Source organism: Oncorhynchus nerka, linkage group LG1, assembly GCF_034236695.1.
Source record: "Oncorhynchus nerka isolate Pitt River linkage group LG1, Oner_Uvic_2.0, whole genome shotgun sequence".
Classification (NCBI taxonomy): Eukaryota; Metazoa; Chordata; class Actinopteri; order Salmoniformes; family Salmonidae; genus Oncorhynchus; species Oncorhynchus nerka.
In genome coordinates this window covers 36,660,188-36,677,400 of record NC_088396.1, presented here as the reverse complement: position 1 = coordinate 36,677,400, position 17,213 = coordinate 36,660,188, and the positions used below count along the sequence as shown (strand labels likewise).

The 17,213-nt window shown below is 42.0% G+C and overlaps 1 protein-coding gene across 1 annotated transcript in view; it reads right to left on the bottom strand.

Annotated features, from left to right (window-relative positions):
• Positions 1-253: 253 nt before the first annotated feature.
• The window catches only part of LOC115131248 (von Willebrand factor C domain-containing protein 2-like), a 30,949-nt gene continuing 13,989 nt past the window's right edge, over positions 254-17,213 (bottom strand). The window contains exons 3-4 of the mRNA XM_065021170.1: positions 10,394-10,523; positions 254-1,253 (exon numbers count right to left, since the gene is read on the bottom strand). Of these exons, the coding sequence (XP_064877242.1) occupies positions 1,102-1,253; positions 10,394-10,523 (282 nt within the window). The 3' untranslated portion in view covers positions 254-1,101. The remainder of the gene's footprint in view (positions 1,254-10,393; positions 10,524-17,213) is intronic.

Here is a 17,213-nt window from a genome sequence, read left to right as displayed (position 1 = left end):
AGATGGTTGGGGATGAGTTGGACTGCAGAGTGAAGGAAAAGCAATAAACAAGTGCTCAGCATATATGGGAACTTCTTCAAGAAAATCATTCCAGGTGAAGCTGGTTGAGAGAATGCCAAAAGTGTGTAAAGATGTCATAAAGGCAAAGGGTGTCTACTTTGAATAATCTCAAATCTAAAATAAATTTAGATTAGTTTAACACTTTTTAAATTACTACATGAGTCCATGTGTTATTTCATAGTTTTTTTACAATGTAGAAAATAATCCAAATAAAGAAAAACCCTTGAATGAGTAGATGTGTCCAAACTTTTGACAGGTACTGTATATTAGATAAAACTGGCCTCCAATCTCTCCATGCAGAGAAGAGCACCTCGAACACAGTCTCATCAAACATATTGTGTGTAGTAAAAACAGTAACTGAGGGGGATCTGTTTGTGGCCATGCATCTTTTGTCAGTCCAGATGAGTGTAACTAACAGCACATCAGAATGCTGAAATTTTATGTCAATAAATAATTTCATTGACCCCAACACCAGAAGTGAACTCTTGCTATTGACTCATAGAAGGATTGTGCATTTAGTGGGAAGCCAACAGCGGTGAGTGATATGTTTTTGTGACCATTGTAATTCCCATAGCGAAGCGGTGAGGTGAAGACATCTCAGAGAGAGAGAGAGCTACAGTAAGCAGATGACAGAACACATCTGACCATGTTTAACAGTGCTAATGGTTAGGTGGAAATGACTTCATGAAATATATAAACATGTTTATAAGCAGCATAAGCAGTAAGTAGTTATCAGAAAATATAAATAGTCACACAGTCAAAACAGAAGACAAAAAAACAGTCTCAAGAAAAGTTCCTCCTGCTCTCTCCGCTCCTCTGTGGTTAAAGTTGTGGTAGTGGTGGTGTGTAGATACGGTGTACGAGAGCTTTTCATTTCAGCTTGTTATGCAGTCTCCTAGTCAATGTTGCCAAGGAATTGTGCTCCTCTCCTGTCCATCCTATCAATCATACAAGATGAGCGTTTTGTTTGTTTGTTTGCCTTTGCAGCAGGCAGGACCGCTCCCTGGCTGCACGTCACCGACACCGTCCCCGCCGGGGTTTCTATGACAACGTCTGGCCATTGAGGCACTCCCGGCGCAGGCACTGTGCTGGCTTCCACCAGTCCCCATTGTGACAGCGGCAAATGGTGCAGTCATCTACCTTCACTTCAATACCGGCTGGGATGATCGTCGTTCCGGCAAAGCAATTTGGACCTGCCTCATGGGAGCAGAGGAAGAGAGTGAAGAGAGAAAGACAGAAGGAAGAGAGACGGAAGGGAAGGAGGGAGGGGAGAGAAAAGGAGAAATGAGTGTGGTGGTTGTTTTCTCGGGAGGTTCTGTAAGAAGAGGATGGCAGAGTGATGCCTGCTTGGGGAGTTTCGAAGTCAGGACAGACACACAGATCCTTTCACGGGCATGCACAGATGGGCTTGTTTTTGCAACATTAAAGCGCTTTTCTTAGCCTGGCTCTCCCTCGACATAGAATGCATTGCATTTCATTGTGCCGCAAGCAGAGAGGAGGAAGGAGAGGGCTTGACAGCACAGAGAGGGCTGGAATACAAACACACGCAAATGCACACATGTACTCCTGCACACACAAAAACAAATGCACACCAACACACAGAGAGAGAGAAAGTCACTCCTTGATTCCTAGTCTGCATGGAAAGGCCTCCTCAGCCTCTGTGGAAAGTTTATTTGGTCGATCATTGCGCTAGCAATGGGCAAGATAGTGGCTTTGATTCCCATGACCAACCATATGTGAAATGCACACAGGACAGTAAGTCGCTTTGAATAATGTATTACATTATCTTCCTACAAGACTTAACAATGAATGTTTCCCAGCATGCACGTGAGATTTGGTTCTGGGTGCTGACATTAGGAAAGCCTAGTAGCCTATTTAATTTCTTTGGAAAAGATAATCATGTCCAGATTGTGTCCCTTCTCCCTGGCTGCATATGATCTTGATTCAAAAGTAATGTAAAGTAAGTAGCTAGCCTTGTCTGAACTGGAATGGCCCATAGGGCAGGAGCCTATCTCCTGTTTCTGAAGCGTGAGGTAGCTTGCTGTGCAAGTACACGTCCTGGACAGGACACAAGTCTATTGCATGGCCTAAATTATACTTCAGTAAGTAGTAAATAAAAGTAAATGCTCTACATCAAACAGGCAAAGCATCAATATAAGATCAATATTGAATCCTACTACACCGGCTCTGACGCTTGTAGGATGTGGCAGGGTTTGCAAACTATCACAAATTACAAAGGGAAAACCAGCCACGAGCTTTCCAGTGATGTAAGCCTACCAAACGAGATAAATACCTTCTATGCACCCTTCGAGTCTAGCAACATTGAACTATGCATGAGAGCATCAGCTGTTCTGGACGACTGTGTGATCACGCTCTCCATAGCCGATGTGAGTAAGACCTTTTAACTAGGTTAACATTCACAAGGCGGATTACCATAAAGCGTACTGAGAGCATACGTTGACCAGCTGGTAAGTGTCTTCACTGACATTTTCAACCTCTCCCTGACCCAGTCTGTAATACCTAAATGTTTCAAGCAGACCACCATAGTCCCTGTGCCTACAAATACCAAGGTAACCTGTCTAACTGACTACCGCCTCGTAGCACTAATATCTGTAGCCATGAAATGCTTTGAAAGGTTGATCATGGCTCACGTCAACACCATCATCAGACACCCTGGACCCACTCCAATTTGCATACCGCCCCAAAATATTCAGAGATGACGCAATCTATATTGCAATCTACTCTGCCCTTTTCCACCTAGACAAAAGGAACACCTATGTGAGAATGCTGTTCATTGACTACAGCTCAGCGTTCAACACCATTGTGCCCTCCAAGCTCATCACTAAACTAAGGACCCTGGGGTTAAACACCTCCCTCTCACTGGATCCTGGAGTTGGTGACGGTCTGTCCCCAGGTGATGAGAGTAGGCAACAACACATCTTCCATGCTGACCCTCAACATACAGTAGGGTCCCCTTAGTGGTGCGTGCTTAGTCCCCTCCTGTACTCCCTGTTCACCCACGATTGTGCGGCCATGCACGACTCCAACAAGATCATTAAGTTTGCTAATGACACAACGGTGGTAGGACTGATCACCGACGATGATTAGACAGCCTACAGCAGGGGTGTCAAACTCATTCCACGGAGGGTCTAGTGTCTGCATGTTTTTGCTTTTCTCTTTCAATTAAGCCCTCGACAACCAGCTGAGGGGAATTCCTTACTAATTAGTGACCTTAATTAATCAATTATGTACAAAAACCCGCAGACACTTGGCACTCCGTGGAACGAGTTTGACACCTGTAGCCCTCCGTGGAATGAGTTTGACACCTGCCAGGTCAGAGACCAGTGTGGTACCAAGAACACAACCCCTCCCTCAATGTCAGCAAGACAAAGGAGCTGATTGTGGATTACAGGAAACGCGGGCCGAGCACGCCCCAATCCACATCGACAGGGAACAGGTGGAGAGCTTGTCCACATCACTAAGGAACTATCATGGTTCACACACATCAGCACGTCGTGAAAAGGGCATGACAATGCCTCTTCCCCCTCAGGAGGCTGAAAAGATTTGGCATGGGCCCTCAGATCCTCAAAAGGTTCTTCAGCTGCACCATTGAGAGCATCTTGACTGACTGCATCACTGCTTGGTTATTTTTACACTTTCTAAAAATGTTCCTCTCTGAATTGTTGGGAAGGGCCTGTAAGTAAGCATTTCACTGTTAGTCTACACCTGGTGTTGGGAAGGGCCTGTAAGTAAGCATTTCACTGTTAGTCTACACCTGTTGTTTATGAAGCATGTGACAAATAACAATGGATTAATATTAAGAAAACCAGACGGCATGATTTTCTTGTTTATTTTATTTACTGACTGACAGGGTCCGACTCCAACACTCAGACATAATTTACAAACACAGCACTTGCGTTTAGTAAGTGCTTCAGATCAGAGGCATTAGGGATGACAACATGGTTGTAAGGTTCTGTATTTATTTTCTTAGTCAACCTTGTGTTCTGTTTCGTTGTGTTCTTGTACGTAGCCCTGTTTCTCTGTGTTCTTGTACGTAGCCCTGTTTCTCTGTGTTCTTGTACGTAGCCCTGTTTCTCTGTGTTCTTGAACGTAGCCCTGTCTTTCATTTATGTTCATTGATTTAACCTGTTAGTTACTCATCTGGTCTCATCTGCTCCTTATTTACTTCAGTTCATTTTGACTCTACCAAACCTTTTCCCAGCTCATTTGTGAGAACCAGTTACAGCCTTCAGTGCTAGTTTTGATTCACCTGCCTGTTTGCCTACCTGTGTATGACCACTGCCTGCCTGTGACCACGATTCCTGCCTTCTAAGAAGGTGAAATTAACACCTGCCGCGGCTCTGCGCATGAATCTACACCTTTTTCTCCCTGAGTATTCATTACAGCGGTATATTAATAGATGCTTGAATTGGACCATAATTATGTCCTGCCTGAGCATTCGAAGTGTAACTTTTTGGTGTCAGGGAAAATGTATGGGAGTAAAAGTACATATTTTCTTTAGGATTGTAGTTACAATTATATAGGGAATAGGGTGCCATTTCAGACGCATATTTAACTCACCCTTGTCTGTTTAACCCACATAGGGGAATATCATGTCAGGAATAATCATATGTAAAAACATCTCTAACTATAGTAATAATAGACCACTAGCTACACCTCATAATAATAAGACACTGCCCACATCCCCACAGCAGAATCTAAAATATGCAATCACTATCAGTTTTCTTTCTGATTTTATTGCATTAAAATAGCTTGTCTCAAAGCCTACTGTAAGCAGTCCTCAATGATCTGCAGTACTGTCTCTTACTCCTCTTCCTCAAGGTATACTACTGACTCCATCCAGGAGTTTAGTGTTTTAACAGACACCCAGGCATTTGGAAACACCCCTCAGCTGCTCTGGAACAAACTTCAGTTTCCGTATTTCTTGCTAATAGCTGAGTGAACACACTAGCAGTGTAGCAGTGCAAGACTGTTCTGAACCAAATAGATCTAATGGCATCAAGTATACCTTATAATACATCAAACACTATCTAGCCTAGCACTACCTCCTTCCGGCACCTTGGGCTACCCATACCCCTCTCTTCCGTGCCCGGGTCGATTCTCCTCTCGTAGTCTACTAAGATATGATAAAAGCCCATCAATCAACCTGTACCTCAATGGAGAAATCGTGAGTGGCCTGATGCCAAGTCCTAATTCTCATTGATCCACCACCCACCTTCAGTACAGCTTCAGTACATCTGGCACAAGTCATAGACAAACTGGGCAGAGGTTGATAAGAAAAGTGGGCATCAAGCAGCCCTGCCAAGTGTGGGTGTTTACGATGGGAAGTCACATCAGGAGAAAGGCACAATACGGGTCCCAAATGGCACCCTATTCCCTTTGCAGTGCAGTACCTTTTCTCCCCAATTTCGATCTTGTCTCATCACTGCAACTCCCCAACAGGCTCGGGAGGCGAAGGTGGAGTCATGCGTCCTCCGAAACATGACCCGCCAAACCGCACTTCTTAACACCCGCCCACTTAACCGAGACGCCAGCCACTCCAATGTGTCGGAGAAAACACCATTCAACTGACGACCGAGTCATGCGTCCTCCTGAACATGACCCGCCAAACCACACTTCTTAACACCAGCCCGCTTAACCGAGACGCCAGCCACTCCAATGTGTCGGAGAAAACACATTACATTTACATTTTACATTTAAGTCATTTAGCAGACGCTCTTATCCAGAGCGACTTACAAATTATACAGTGTTAATCAAATCAAACAATTACACCCCCCCCCCAAATTGCATCTGTTATAATAACATGTAACAATCATCAGTCCATCAAACACCATTCAACTGCCACAAGGATTCGCTAGAGCAAAGCCCTCCCTGGCCAAACTGCCACCTAACCCGCACTACGCTGGGCCAATTGTGCGACGCCCTATGGGGCTCCCGATAACGGCACTGTAAAGAGAATACGGTGCCATTTGTGATGCAGTCACATGCAAGGACACAGTATCCACTGCCTGTCACCACTGCCTGTCACTACTGCCTGTCACTGCAGAAAATGGAAAAGACAAGGCTCCGAGACCTTGGGACATTGCTCCATTCAAAGCCAGTGCTTGTCTGTTAGTACTGTCAACAGGGATACATGTTACCTGTTTCTCTGTGTTGTCACATGACTGTCTATCAGGAATACAGTGACTGACAGGTCAGATGAAAAGGAATAGATAAGACGCTGAAAAGACTAGTTCCCATGTGTATTTTCCCTGCAAAACTGTAAAATAACTTTATGTAAGCTACATTTACTTGTGAATAATTTAAATGTATCTTACATAAAGTAAATTCATATTTAAATCAAATTCATAAGTTAATTTATATCCCTTTAGGATAGAGCTAGGTTGTTACATTTGCATAGTCCTTAGGGATCCTCAGCTTAATTTGCCTAAGGAAACCTTGAAGAAAGCCGGATGAAGCCCTCTGCAAGTCAGAGTACTTTAGTCAAAGTATGTGTATCTGCTGATGCTATGTGAGTGTCCCATATGTCACCCGATGGGCCCTGCAATGTTAGCCGTTTTTGTCATTTTAGTAGTAATTTACTGTATTAATCAACAGTAGGATACTGTGTAAACTGAATATAGTAAATTACCGTAGGATGCACAGTAAAATACTGAACATTTATTTTACAGTACACCGTCATTTCAACAGTAAAACACTGAAATGCATGGTAAAATAACCTAAATGTGTTTTACTGTATTAATTATGGTGCATTTTGAGAAAATGGTGTGGGTGGGGAAAGAGTCTCTGACTCATTAACATATTTTAAGGTATGGCTTGTAAGAGACTATATTTGTTGCACCCGTGAGTGAGAATGCTGTACCTCCACAGAATACGGTAATATAAGCTACTCCAATGGTGCAACAGTCTACGGCTAAATCACCCCGGGTACATTCCTGGGCTGTGACATTGTCGGCCTTGGCCGTGAGAGATATTGAATGGTTCACAATTGGCCCAGCACCGTCTGGGTTAGGGGAGGGTTTAGCTGGTGGGGCTTTACTTGGCTCATTGTGCTTGAACGACCCCTTGTGGGCCGGGTGCCTGATGGACTGATGATTGTTACATGTTATTATAACAGATGCAATTTGGGGGTGTAATTGTTTGATTTGATTAATGTAAGCTGAATTGATTATTTATTGTTTGAATTGTTTATTATTTTTGGAATTGAACAAAATTTGTTTAGAAATTTTAGCATGTATTGAATTTTAGAATAACCATTTAAATGGACCTTTAATGGTTACGTGGCTAGCCATGTGCTTTTGATCCGTTTCTGTCAGTTTAGAAGCCTTTGTTAAGGCCTAAAGTGCAACTGATATAAAACACCTAGTATTTACATTTATGCTGTAATATGTAAATACATAGAGCCAACCTGCTTGGTCTAATCCCTTGTAATTACAGTAAAATACTGTAGAAATAATTTTCTTACAGTTTAATAGTCACTTTTACTGTGTTTAATTTCTCTGGCATCAAATTACCTTGAATATCTCAGTATTGGCACTATCCAGATATGGTCAGAGCTACACTACCATTCAAAAGTTTGGGGTCACTTAGAAATATCATTGTTTTTGAAAGAAAGGCAATTTTTTTTGCTCATTAAAATAACATCAAATTGATCAGAAATACAGTGTAGATATTGTTAATGTTGTAAATGACTATTGTAGCTGGAAACAGCAGATTTTTTTATGGAATATCTACATAGGCGTACAGAGGCCCGTTAATAGCATCCATCACTCCTGTGTTCCAATGGCACGTTTTAAGTTTATCATTTTCAAAGTCTAATTGATCATTAGAAGAAATTACGTTAGCACAGCTGAAAACTGTGGTGCTGATTAATTAAGCAATAAAACTGGCCTTCTTTAGACTAGTTGAGTATCTGGAGCATCAGCATTTGTGGCCTTGATTACAGGCTCAAAATGGCTAGAAACAAAGAATTTCCTTCTGAAACTCGTCCATCTATTCTTGTTCTGAGAAATGAAAGCTATTCCATGCGAGAAATTGCCAAGAAACTGAAGATCTCATGCAACGCTGTGTACTACTCCCTTCACAGAACAGCGCAAACTGGCCCTAACCAGAATAGAAAGAGGAGTGGCTCTAACCAGAATAGAAAGAGGGGTGGGAGGTCCCGGTGCACAACTGAGCAAGAGGACAAGTACATTAGTGTCTAGTTTGAGAAACAGACGCCTCACAAGTCCTCAACTGGCAGCTTCATTAAATAGTACCCGCAAAAACCAGTCTCAATGTCAACAGTGAAGAGGCAACTCTGGGATGCTGGCCTTCTAGGCAGTTGCAAAGAAAAAGCACACACAAAATCAAACGCACACATGCACACACACACACACACACACACACACACACACACACACACACACACACACACACACACACACACACACACACACACACACACACACACACACACACACACACACACACACACACACACACACACACACACACACACACACACACTCTCTCACTGAATCTTGCCAGAGCTGGCTTTGGTTCCCTATGGGGCTGGAGATGGCAGGCAGGCTCCCTGAAATGCCACCACCACGAGGGTGTCACTGTATCCTGTCTGTGTGGATTAGTGCTTCCTCCAGCTGCAGGCCCAACATGTGTGTGCGCGCACGCCTGCGGAAGTGTGTGTCTGTGTGTACAAGCATCTTCCTTGTACACCTTACAGCTCCAGTACCCTCTTTCACAGAGCTTAGCCTATATAGGACAAACTGCGCTACAAACGAAGATACAGTCATTTTAGTGAACATAGGAATTTGATTGAAGTCTAAATTGGGACATTTATTTATTCTTTATTCCTTATATATACTGCTATGAGCCATATCCCAAGTGGATGCTCTTGTCCTTTTCCTTAAGGATGCACTGAAATGTCCTTTCCTGTCTCTTGCATGTGAGAAGCCCTTCATTAGTTTGTTCTTCTTTGTTTACGTGGAGCTAGTTTAATCAACAGTTAGTTTAGTCCCTTTTGCATTTTCCATTGAGAGAGTTAGCCTATACAACGGCAAAATCATCATCATGACGTCTGACCTGCAAGACTATACCCGCATAGTGGCTATTTGGCCCAGGTATGGATGCCCTGAGCTACAAGGCAAATTCTTCAGTGTAAATGTTTTAATCTATTAAACACTGAAAATGTTGAGCCTGACACAGGACTTAGTAGAGTTACCACCCATGACTGTATTTGTTAGTGACAGAGACAATGTTGTTGCATTCATCCATTTTCCGTCATATGTTATAATTAAAATGTTTTATTATTTAACACAATACCATTAGTGATGGGGAAACTGAGCTTCCTGAAGCATTGATGTTGCCTAGCCAATTGCATCGAAAATAGGTTCATTACTTGACGCTTTGATCAACACAGTGTACATTGGTGGCCCCTGCTGGTCAAAATAATCTAGAGCTGCCAAATTATTATAGACGACGTCCCACACCCCATATCGCGTTTGCAGTGTAGCCTTTTTGTTTCCTACCAAAAAAATACCAAACCAATCAGATGGTTGTTTGACAAAACAAAGCTTCAGACATCATTGATCATGTGCTTCTGATAAAGTGATACAGACATAGACACACTGCTTAGCGATTTCGACACATGCCTTGGAGTTCCTGTATCAAACGTAACATCACTAAATATCATACATATTTCATTAAGCCTTGTTTTGAGGGCCTAGTTTTACACAAATACATGGGCCTGAGACTCATACACATTTGCAGTGTTAATGCTGCTTAGTGTGTTGTATTTAATTAAAGCAGTTTGTTGTGTCCTCATTAGCGCTCGGGCAACCCCCTCAAAGTAACAATTTAATATACGGTAAAACATAAAAGATGCACGTCCTCAATTAAAGAATCATGAAAATATAGACGTAGAGAAAGATAATATTTTGGTTGGTTTCGATGTGATAAAAGTGTAATTATTTTGTAGTGGGTTTGTGGGTTGAGGTTCAAACAGTTACGTTTCAAGTTTATTTGTGTAACGAATTTGTAATGACTACTTTAGAAATGTAACTCTCCAGTGTGCTCACAATAAAATCACAAGATCAGCAAGAAATATACAAACATACTAGCCTGGTTAACCAGACAAATAGCTATGTTCATCATTCTGTTTTGTGAAACAATGGTGAGCACAGCGTCAGTCTGGCTCACCAGGGTACATGTACACAACAACCAGCAATGCAATCGTAAGGTTGATATACATAAAGTATTTCAGTAAAACCTATGTGCGTGCGTGTCAGAAACACACGACAGTAAGTGCCCTTACCGTTTTTACAGACGGGACAGCACTGTTCTGGCTCGTAGACTGGGTTGACACACTCTGGGACGGCACAGTCAGAGACCACACAGTGCACCTCGTTATTTGGTTCACAGCGACACCACTCACAAGGCGAAGGCTGAAGGGAGAGAGGGGGAGGGAGAAAATGGAAAGAGAGAGAGTGAGGGAGAAAGCGAGACCGAGGGGAGGGAGGGAGAAAGAGAGACAGAGAGAGGGGGGAAGATTTTAATTGCATTTGAATACCAATCATATAACTATTGTAACAACATGGTGGCAAGATTACTGTTAATATCAAGTTATAAGCCTTGAAAAAATACAAGGGTTAATTTGACTGAACATTTAAAAGATCAACTCATGGTCACAGTAGGATGTCTGCACACAAAAAGGTTCCAAAAGAGTTCTTTGGCTGTCCCCATAGGATAATCTTTATTGGTTCCACTTAGAAACCTTTGGGGTTTGAGGTAGAATCCCATGTAGAAAGGGTTCTACATTGAATCCAAAAAGGTTATATCTGAAACCAAAGGGTTCTGCTATGGAGACAGCTGAAGAACCCTTTTAGGTTCTAGATAACACATTTTTTCTAAGTGTGTAGGGTTACTCTTTACAACACATTAGGAAATCCACTGAAACTTCACTTGTAAACTGACAACTATGATATGATTTAGCAGTGTTCCTAAGCAACAGTGCTTAGCCTACTCATCCTTGGGGGCCATGCTGGAAACAGAGTGATTGAATTGGAACATCTCAATCACGCCACATCAACCTGGGTATGTTTCCGTCTGTCCCTCTACCTACTGAGATCCAACTGGTACCTAATGTCATGGGCAGGTCTCCTATTGGAAAAAAGTTACTGTATGTCCATGGGACTTAGAGTAAGTCCAAGGTAAAATAAAAGAGAAAAACATCTGTCTGTAGCAAAAGGTAAATATTAAGCTCACGTAAAGAATATACTGCGTGGGAGAACTCAACCCAATTGAAACAGAATGAACTCCAACAGTTGTTGTCATGCCATGGCTGCATAAGCAGAAAACTTTAGTTTACCCAATGACCACATTTCGATTATAGTTTGTACACTCGTTAAAAAAAGGGTTATTTTGCTGTCCCCATAGGAAAACCCTTTTTGGTTCCAGGTAGAACCCCCTGTGGAAAGGATTCTAAAAGGAATCCAAAATGATTCTACCTGGAACCAAAAGGGTTCAACCGGCAACCAAAAAGGATTATTCAAAGTGTAATCATATGGGGACCGCCAAAGAACCATTTAAGGTTCTAGATAGCATTTATTTTTCCTAAGAGTGTACTACATGCCTTTTGTAGTATACAATGTATGCCATCATGTTGTAAGCTACAGTGAAAGCAAGTCACTGCCTCTAGAGAATGACAAAACCACTATCTTTCATTTTCACATTCACCCACTGCAAAGGCTATCCTTTTAGCAATGTTAAAAGTCCCTGCAGCCCCAATGGCCTTTTCTCTGCCCCAACTTAACAATGTCACCCTATTTCCTATATAGTCTTCTACTTTTGACCAGAGGCATATGGGCCCCGGTCAAAAATAATGCACTATAAAGTGAGTGGGGAGCCATTTGAGACAAAGCCAGAGAGATGTTGACTCATACATTTGGAGCGGTGCCTCCGCCTGGCTGGTGTGTGTGTGTGTGTGTGTGTGTGTGTGTGTGTGTGTGTGTGTGTGTGTGTGTGTGTGTGTGTGTGTGTGTGTGTGTGTGTGCGCACGAGCGAATAGGGTGATGAGAGACAGAGGAGAAGCCTGAGCCCTCTCAGTAGCCAAGGTGTTTAAACTTTGTACATAGGTAATTGCCAGACTGAGACAGATCCCCTGTCTATGCCTTAAATAACACTGTTTGGCCTCAGAGCCAAGGGCTCTTATCCATGGAAACGCTCCCTAATTGTACTGAGCTCAATGGTAAACAAGAACAAACAAACAAGTTTGTGCCTGAGGGTGAAATGGCAGTCTTTTCGACTGAAACTGCATGACTTTTACTGTGAAGCCTCACAGTTAGTGATACAGTTGAAGTTGGAAGTTTACATACACTTAGGTTGGAGTTATTAAAACTCGTTTTTCAACCACTCCACAAATGTCTTGTTAACAAACTATAGTTTTGGCAAGTTGGTTAGGACATCTAGTTTGTGCATGACACAAGTCATTTTTCCAACAATTGTTTACAGACAGATTATTTCACTAATAATTCACTGTATCACAATTCCAGTGGGTCAGAAGTTTACATACACTAAGTTGACTGTGGCTTTAAACAGCTTGGAAAATTCCAGAAAATTATGTCATGGCTTTAGAAGCTTCTGATAGGCTAATTGACATTATTTGAGTCAATTTGAGGTGCACCTGTGGATGTATTTCAAGGCCTACCTTCAAACTCAGTGCCTCTTTGCTTGACATGGGAAAATCAAAAGAAATCAGCCAAGACCTCAGAAAAACAATTGTAGACCTCCACAAGTCTGGTTCATCCTTGGGAGCAATTTCCAAATGCCTGAAGGTACCACGTTCATCTGTACAAACAATTGTACGCAAGTATAAACACCATGGGACCACGCAGCCGTCATACCACTCAGGAAAGAGACACATTCTGTCTCCTAGAGATGGACATACTTTGGTGCGAAAAGTGCAAATCAATCCCAGAACAACAGCAAAGGACCTTGTGAAGATGCTGGAGGAAACGGGTACAAAATTATCTATATCCACAGTAAAATGCGTCCTATATCAACATAACCTGAAAGGCTGCTCAGCAAGGAAGAAGCCACTGCTCCAAAACCGCCATAAAAAAGCCAAACTACGGTTTGTAACTGCACATGGGGACAAAGATCATACTTTTTGGAGAAATGTCCTCTGGTCTGATGAAACAAAAATAGAACTGTTTGGCCATAATGACCATCATTATGTTTGGAGGAGAAAGGGGGATGCTTGCAAGCCGAAGAACACCATCCCAACCGTGAAGCACAGGGGTGGCAGCATCATGTTGTGGGGGTGCTTTGCTGCAGGAGTGACTGTTTCTCTTCACAAAATAGATGGCCTTATGAGGACGGAAAGTTATGTGGATATATTGATACAATATCTCAAGACATCAGTCAGGAAGTTACAGCTTGGTCGCAAATGGATCTTCTAAATGGACAATGACCCCAAGCATAATTTCAAAGTTGTGGCAAAATGGCTTAATTAAGGACAACAAGGTCAAGGTATTGGAGTGACCATCACAAAACCCTGACCTCAATCCTATAATTACACCATCTCTGTCAGGAGGAATGGGCCAGAATTCACCCAACTTGTTGTGGGAAGCTTGTGGAAGGCTACCCGAAACGTTTGACCCAAGATAACAATTTAAAGGCAATGCTACCAAATACTAATTGAGTATCTGTAAACTTCTGACCCAATGGGAATGTGATAAAGGAAATAAAAGCTGACATTTCATATTCTTAAAATAAAGTGGTGATCCTAACGGATGTAAGATGGAATTTTTACTCTGATTAAATGTTGGGAATTGTGAAAAATGGAGTTTAAATGTATTTAACTAAGGTGTACGTAAACTTCCATCTTCAACTGTACATACTCAGAAAAAAAGGGTTAAAAGTGGGTTCTTTGTAAGGCAAAGGGTTCTACCTAGAACGTTAACATCTTAAGAACTATTTTTGGAACAAAGGCTTATTTGATTATTCTTTGGAAGGCAAGAAGGATTCTTTGGAAGGCAAGAAGGGTTCTACATAGAACCATATATAATATTTCCTAGCATGTCTGTTATTTTGCATTTGCATTATTTGGTTGATTCATTTTATGCAACACAAAAATAAAGAACATACAGTTTTCTAAACTAATCCAATCTATTGGATGTATTGCACCCGTTACTGAAATGGTTGTTCCAGTTTGGATGACTGACAGTCTCAGTATTCAAGTTGCCTTACTCTGCCAGTCAGTCTGAATGCAGGTGATTAACAATGCCACTTGTTGGATATCCTAACTCTGGCTGGATTCCAATAGGAGTTACACGTCACTTTGTAAACCAGCATGTGACTTGCAGGCTTGATGTGACCTGTAAAACAGGAGATTCTTAACACTGTGTTAGGGTATAATTAGTGATAGTGAAACAAAACGTGATGAAGCATTGTGGTTTTCCAATAGTCTTGAAAACAGGTTCATTACTCGAGGCATTGATTAACACAGTGTACATTAGTGGCACCTGCTGGTAAAAATAGTTTACAGCTGCCAAATTATTATAGATGACCTCCCACACCCCGTATCTTGTGCGCAACAGCCTTTTTGTCTTCTACCAAACCAATTCCAAACCAATCAGGTGGTTGTTCGATGAAACTAAACTTCAGACATCATTGATCACATGCTTCTGATAAAGTGATACAGGCATCAGCACACTGCTTTGAAGTATACTGCGTAGAGATTTTGATGCATGCCTCAGAGCTCCAGTATCAAACATCACTAGACATAACTAGGCCCCCAAAGAAATGCCTTATCATATATGTAATTTATTGTCATAAATAATTTTTAAAAACACTTTATTATACACAGACTGGCAGTAACATTTGTATGAAGGCATTTAAAGGTCTATGGAATCGTTATAAAACTGCAGCTCTGGGATAATTGAACCTTTAGTAAAAGTGAACTCAAATCAAATCAAATCAAATTTATTTATATAGCCCTTCGTACATCAGCTGATATCTCCAAGTGCTGTACAGAAACCCAGCCTAAAACCCCAAACAGCAAGCAATGCAGGTGTAAAAGCACGGTGGCTAGGAAAAACTCCCTAGAAAGGCCAAAACCTAGGAAGAAACCTAGAGAGGAACCAGGCTATGTGGTGTGGTAGAGATTATAACAGAACATGGCCAAGATGTTCAAACTGTCAGACAACTCAAGCATCCTCAGCTTGTAACTAGTAACATGCAATTTCATGATACAGACTTTCATGAAACCTGTCATTTTCAGAGCTTCCTCTGTTTTTCAGACAACACAAAACTCCTCAAACTGTGATATCTACTTGATATCAATCTATCTAATTGACATATTTTCCTGCAACTGATCTTCCAACATACCTGTAACTTTCTCTATCCCCTTTCATTTGGAATATTTTTTACCAGCACTCAATTGTCATTAAAATACCTTAATTAGTAAGAGACCTTGAACAAATATTTTCAGCACTAGATTACTGCCTCCAGTTTTCTTGTAGATGTAAATGGACGGATATATCTCGCTGAATTTGCTTGATCTGGTGCCACTGCCAAATCTATGGGGAAGGTGATGAAGTTAAAACACTGACAAGCCTTTACTGCACTCTATATTTTCCATCATATAGCAAACATTTGCTTCTTCATGGCATAGATAGAAGATGAAACAAAATAAGAAATTGCACACTACTCATCGAGGGATACATTAGATATGGATGGTTGAATTCAACTGAAGCCATTATTTATTTCCTTTGTATAAGTTGTGTTATGTCCCTACGGTACATGTTCATGTGCTGTCACAGTGTCTCTTACAAAGAGTGTAAGATTAATTTATTTGACATGATCACCGGAATAATTACATATTTCTCTGTAATCATGACAAGAAAAACACATTGAATGCAATTTCTTGACTGGATGCATTGTTATACATTTGATACATCTGAAATTAAAGTATATTTAAAATGAACGGGAAGTATCCACTGTATAATGTACTTCCTGCATCTCAATAATACATTGCAGTCTAGTGCATGCGTCCATCAATGTATTTACTGTAACAGTGCTAGAGTGCTTTGAATGCAACCTTTTGTGTGAGATTTACCGTTCGATGAAGTGGATTAATCATGCCACGGTCTGTAAGTACGACAGTAACTCACAAAAAAAAGAAAAACACCAAGACCATGTTTTGCCATGCCGAGGGGTGTGTTAGTGAGTATGTGGATCAAACTATATGGTGATTTGTGAGCCCATTCAGGTTCACATAAGAGTGAACTGACTGTCGAAGCTGCATTAGAGACTGTAGTGGTTGTAATCTGAGACTATTCTACGTTATTCTAAGTTACGTCAAAACAACATCTTATATTACCAGAACGAAGGAGAGGTAGAGTGGAGTGTAGATGGGAGATGAAGGGATGGAAGAGGAGAGGTGGAGTGGAAATGGGAGATGAAGGATTGGGAGAGGAGAGGTGGATTGGAGATGGGAGATGAAGGGATGGGAGAGGTGGAGAGGAGAGGTGGAGAGGGGAGAGGAGAGGTGGAGATGGGAGTTGGATGGGAGAGGTGAGGTAGAGATGAAATATGGGAGATGAGGGATGGGAGATGAAGGAATCAGAGAGGAGAGGTGGAGATGGGAAAGGAGAGTTGGAGATGGGAGATGAAGGTATGGGAGAGGGGAGGTGGATGGGAGAGATGAAAGATGGGAGATGAAGGAATGGGAGAGGAGAGGTGGAGATGGGAGATGAACAGATGGGAGAGGAGATTTGGAGATGAAGGGATGGGAGAGGAGAGGTAGAGATGGGAGATGAACAGATGGGAAAGGAGAGTTGGAGATGGGAGAGGGGAGGTGGATGGGAGAGATGAAAGATGGGAGATGAAGGAATGGGAGAGATGAAAGATGGGAGATGAAGGGATGGGAGAGGAGAGGTAGAGATGAAGGGATGGGAGAGGAGAGGTAGAGATGGGAGATGAAGGGATGGGAGAGGAGAGGTAGAGATGGGAGATGAAGGGATGGGAGAGGAGAGGTAGAGATGGGAGATGAAGGGATGGGAGAGGAGAGGTAGAGATGGGAGAGGAGAGGTAGAGATGTGAGATGAAGGGATGGGAGAGGGGAGGTGGAT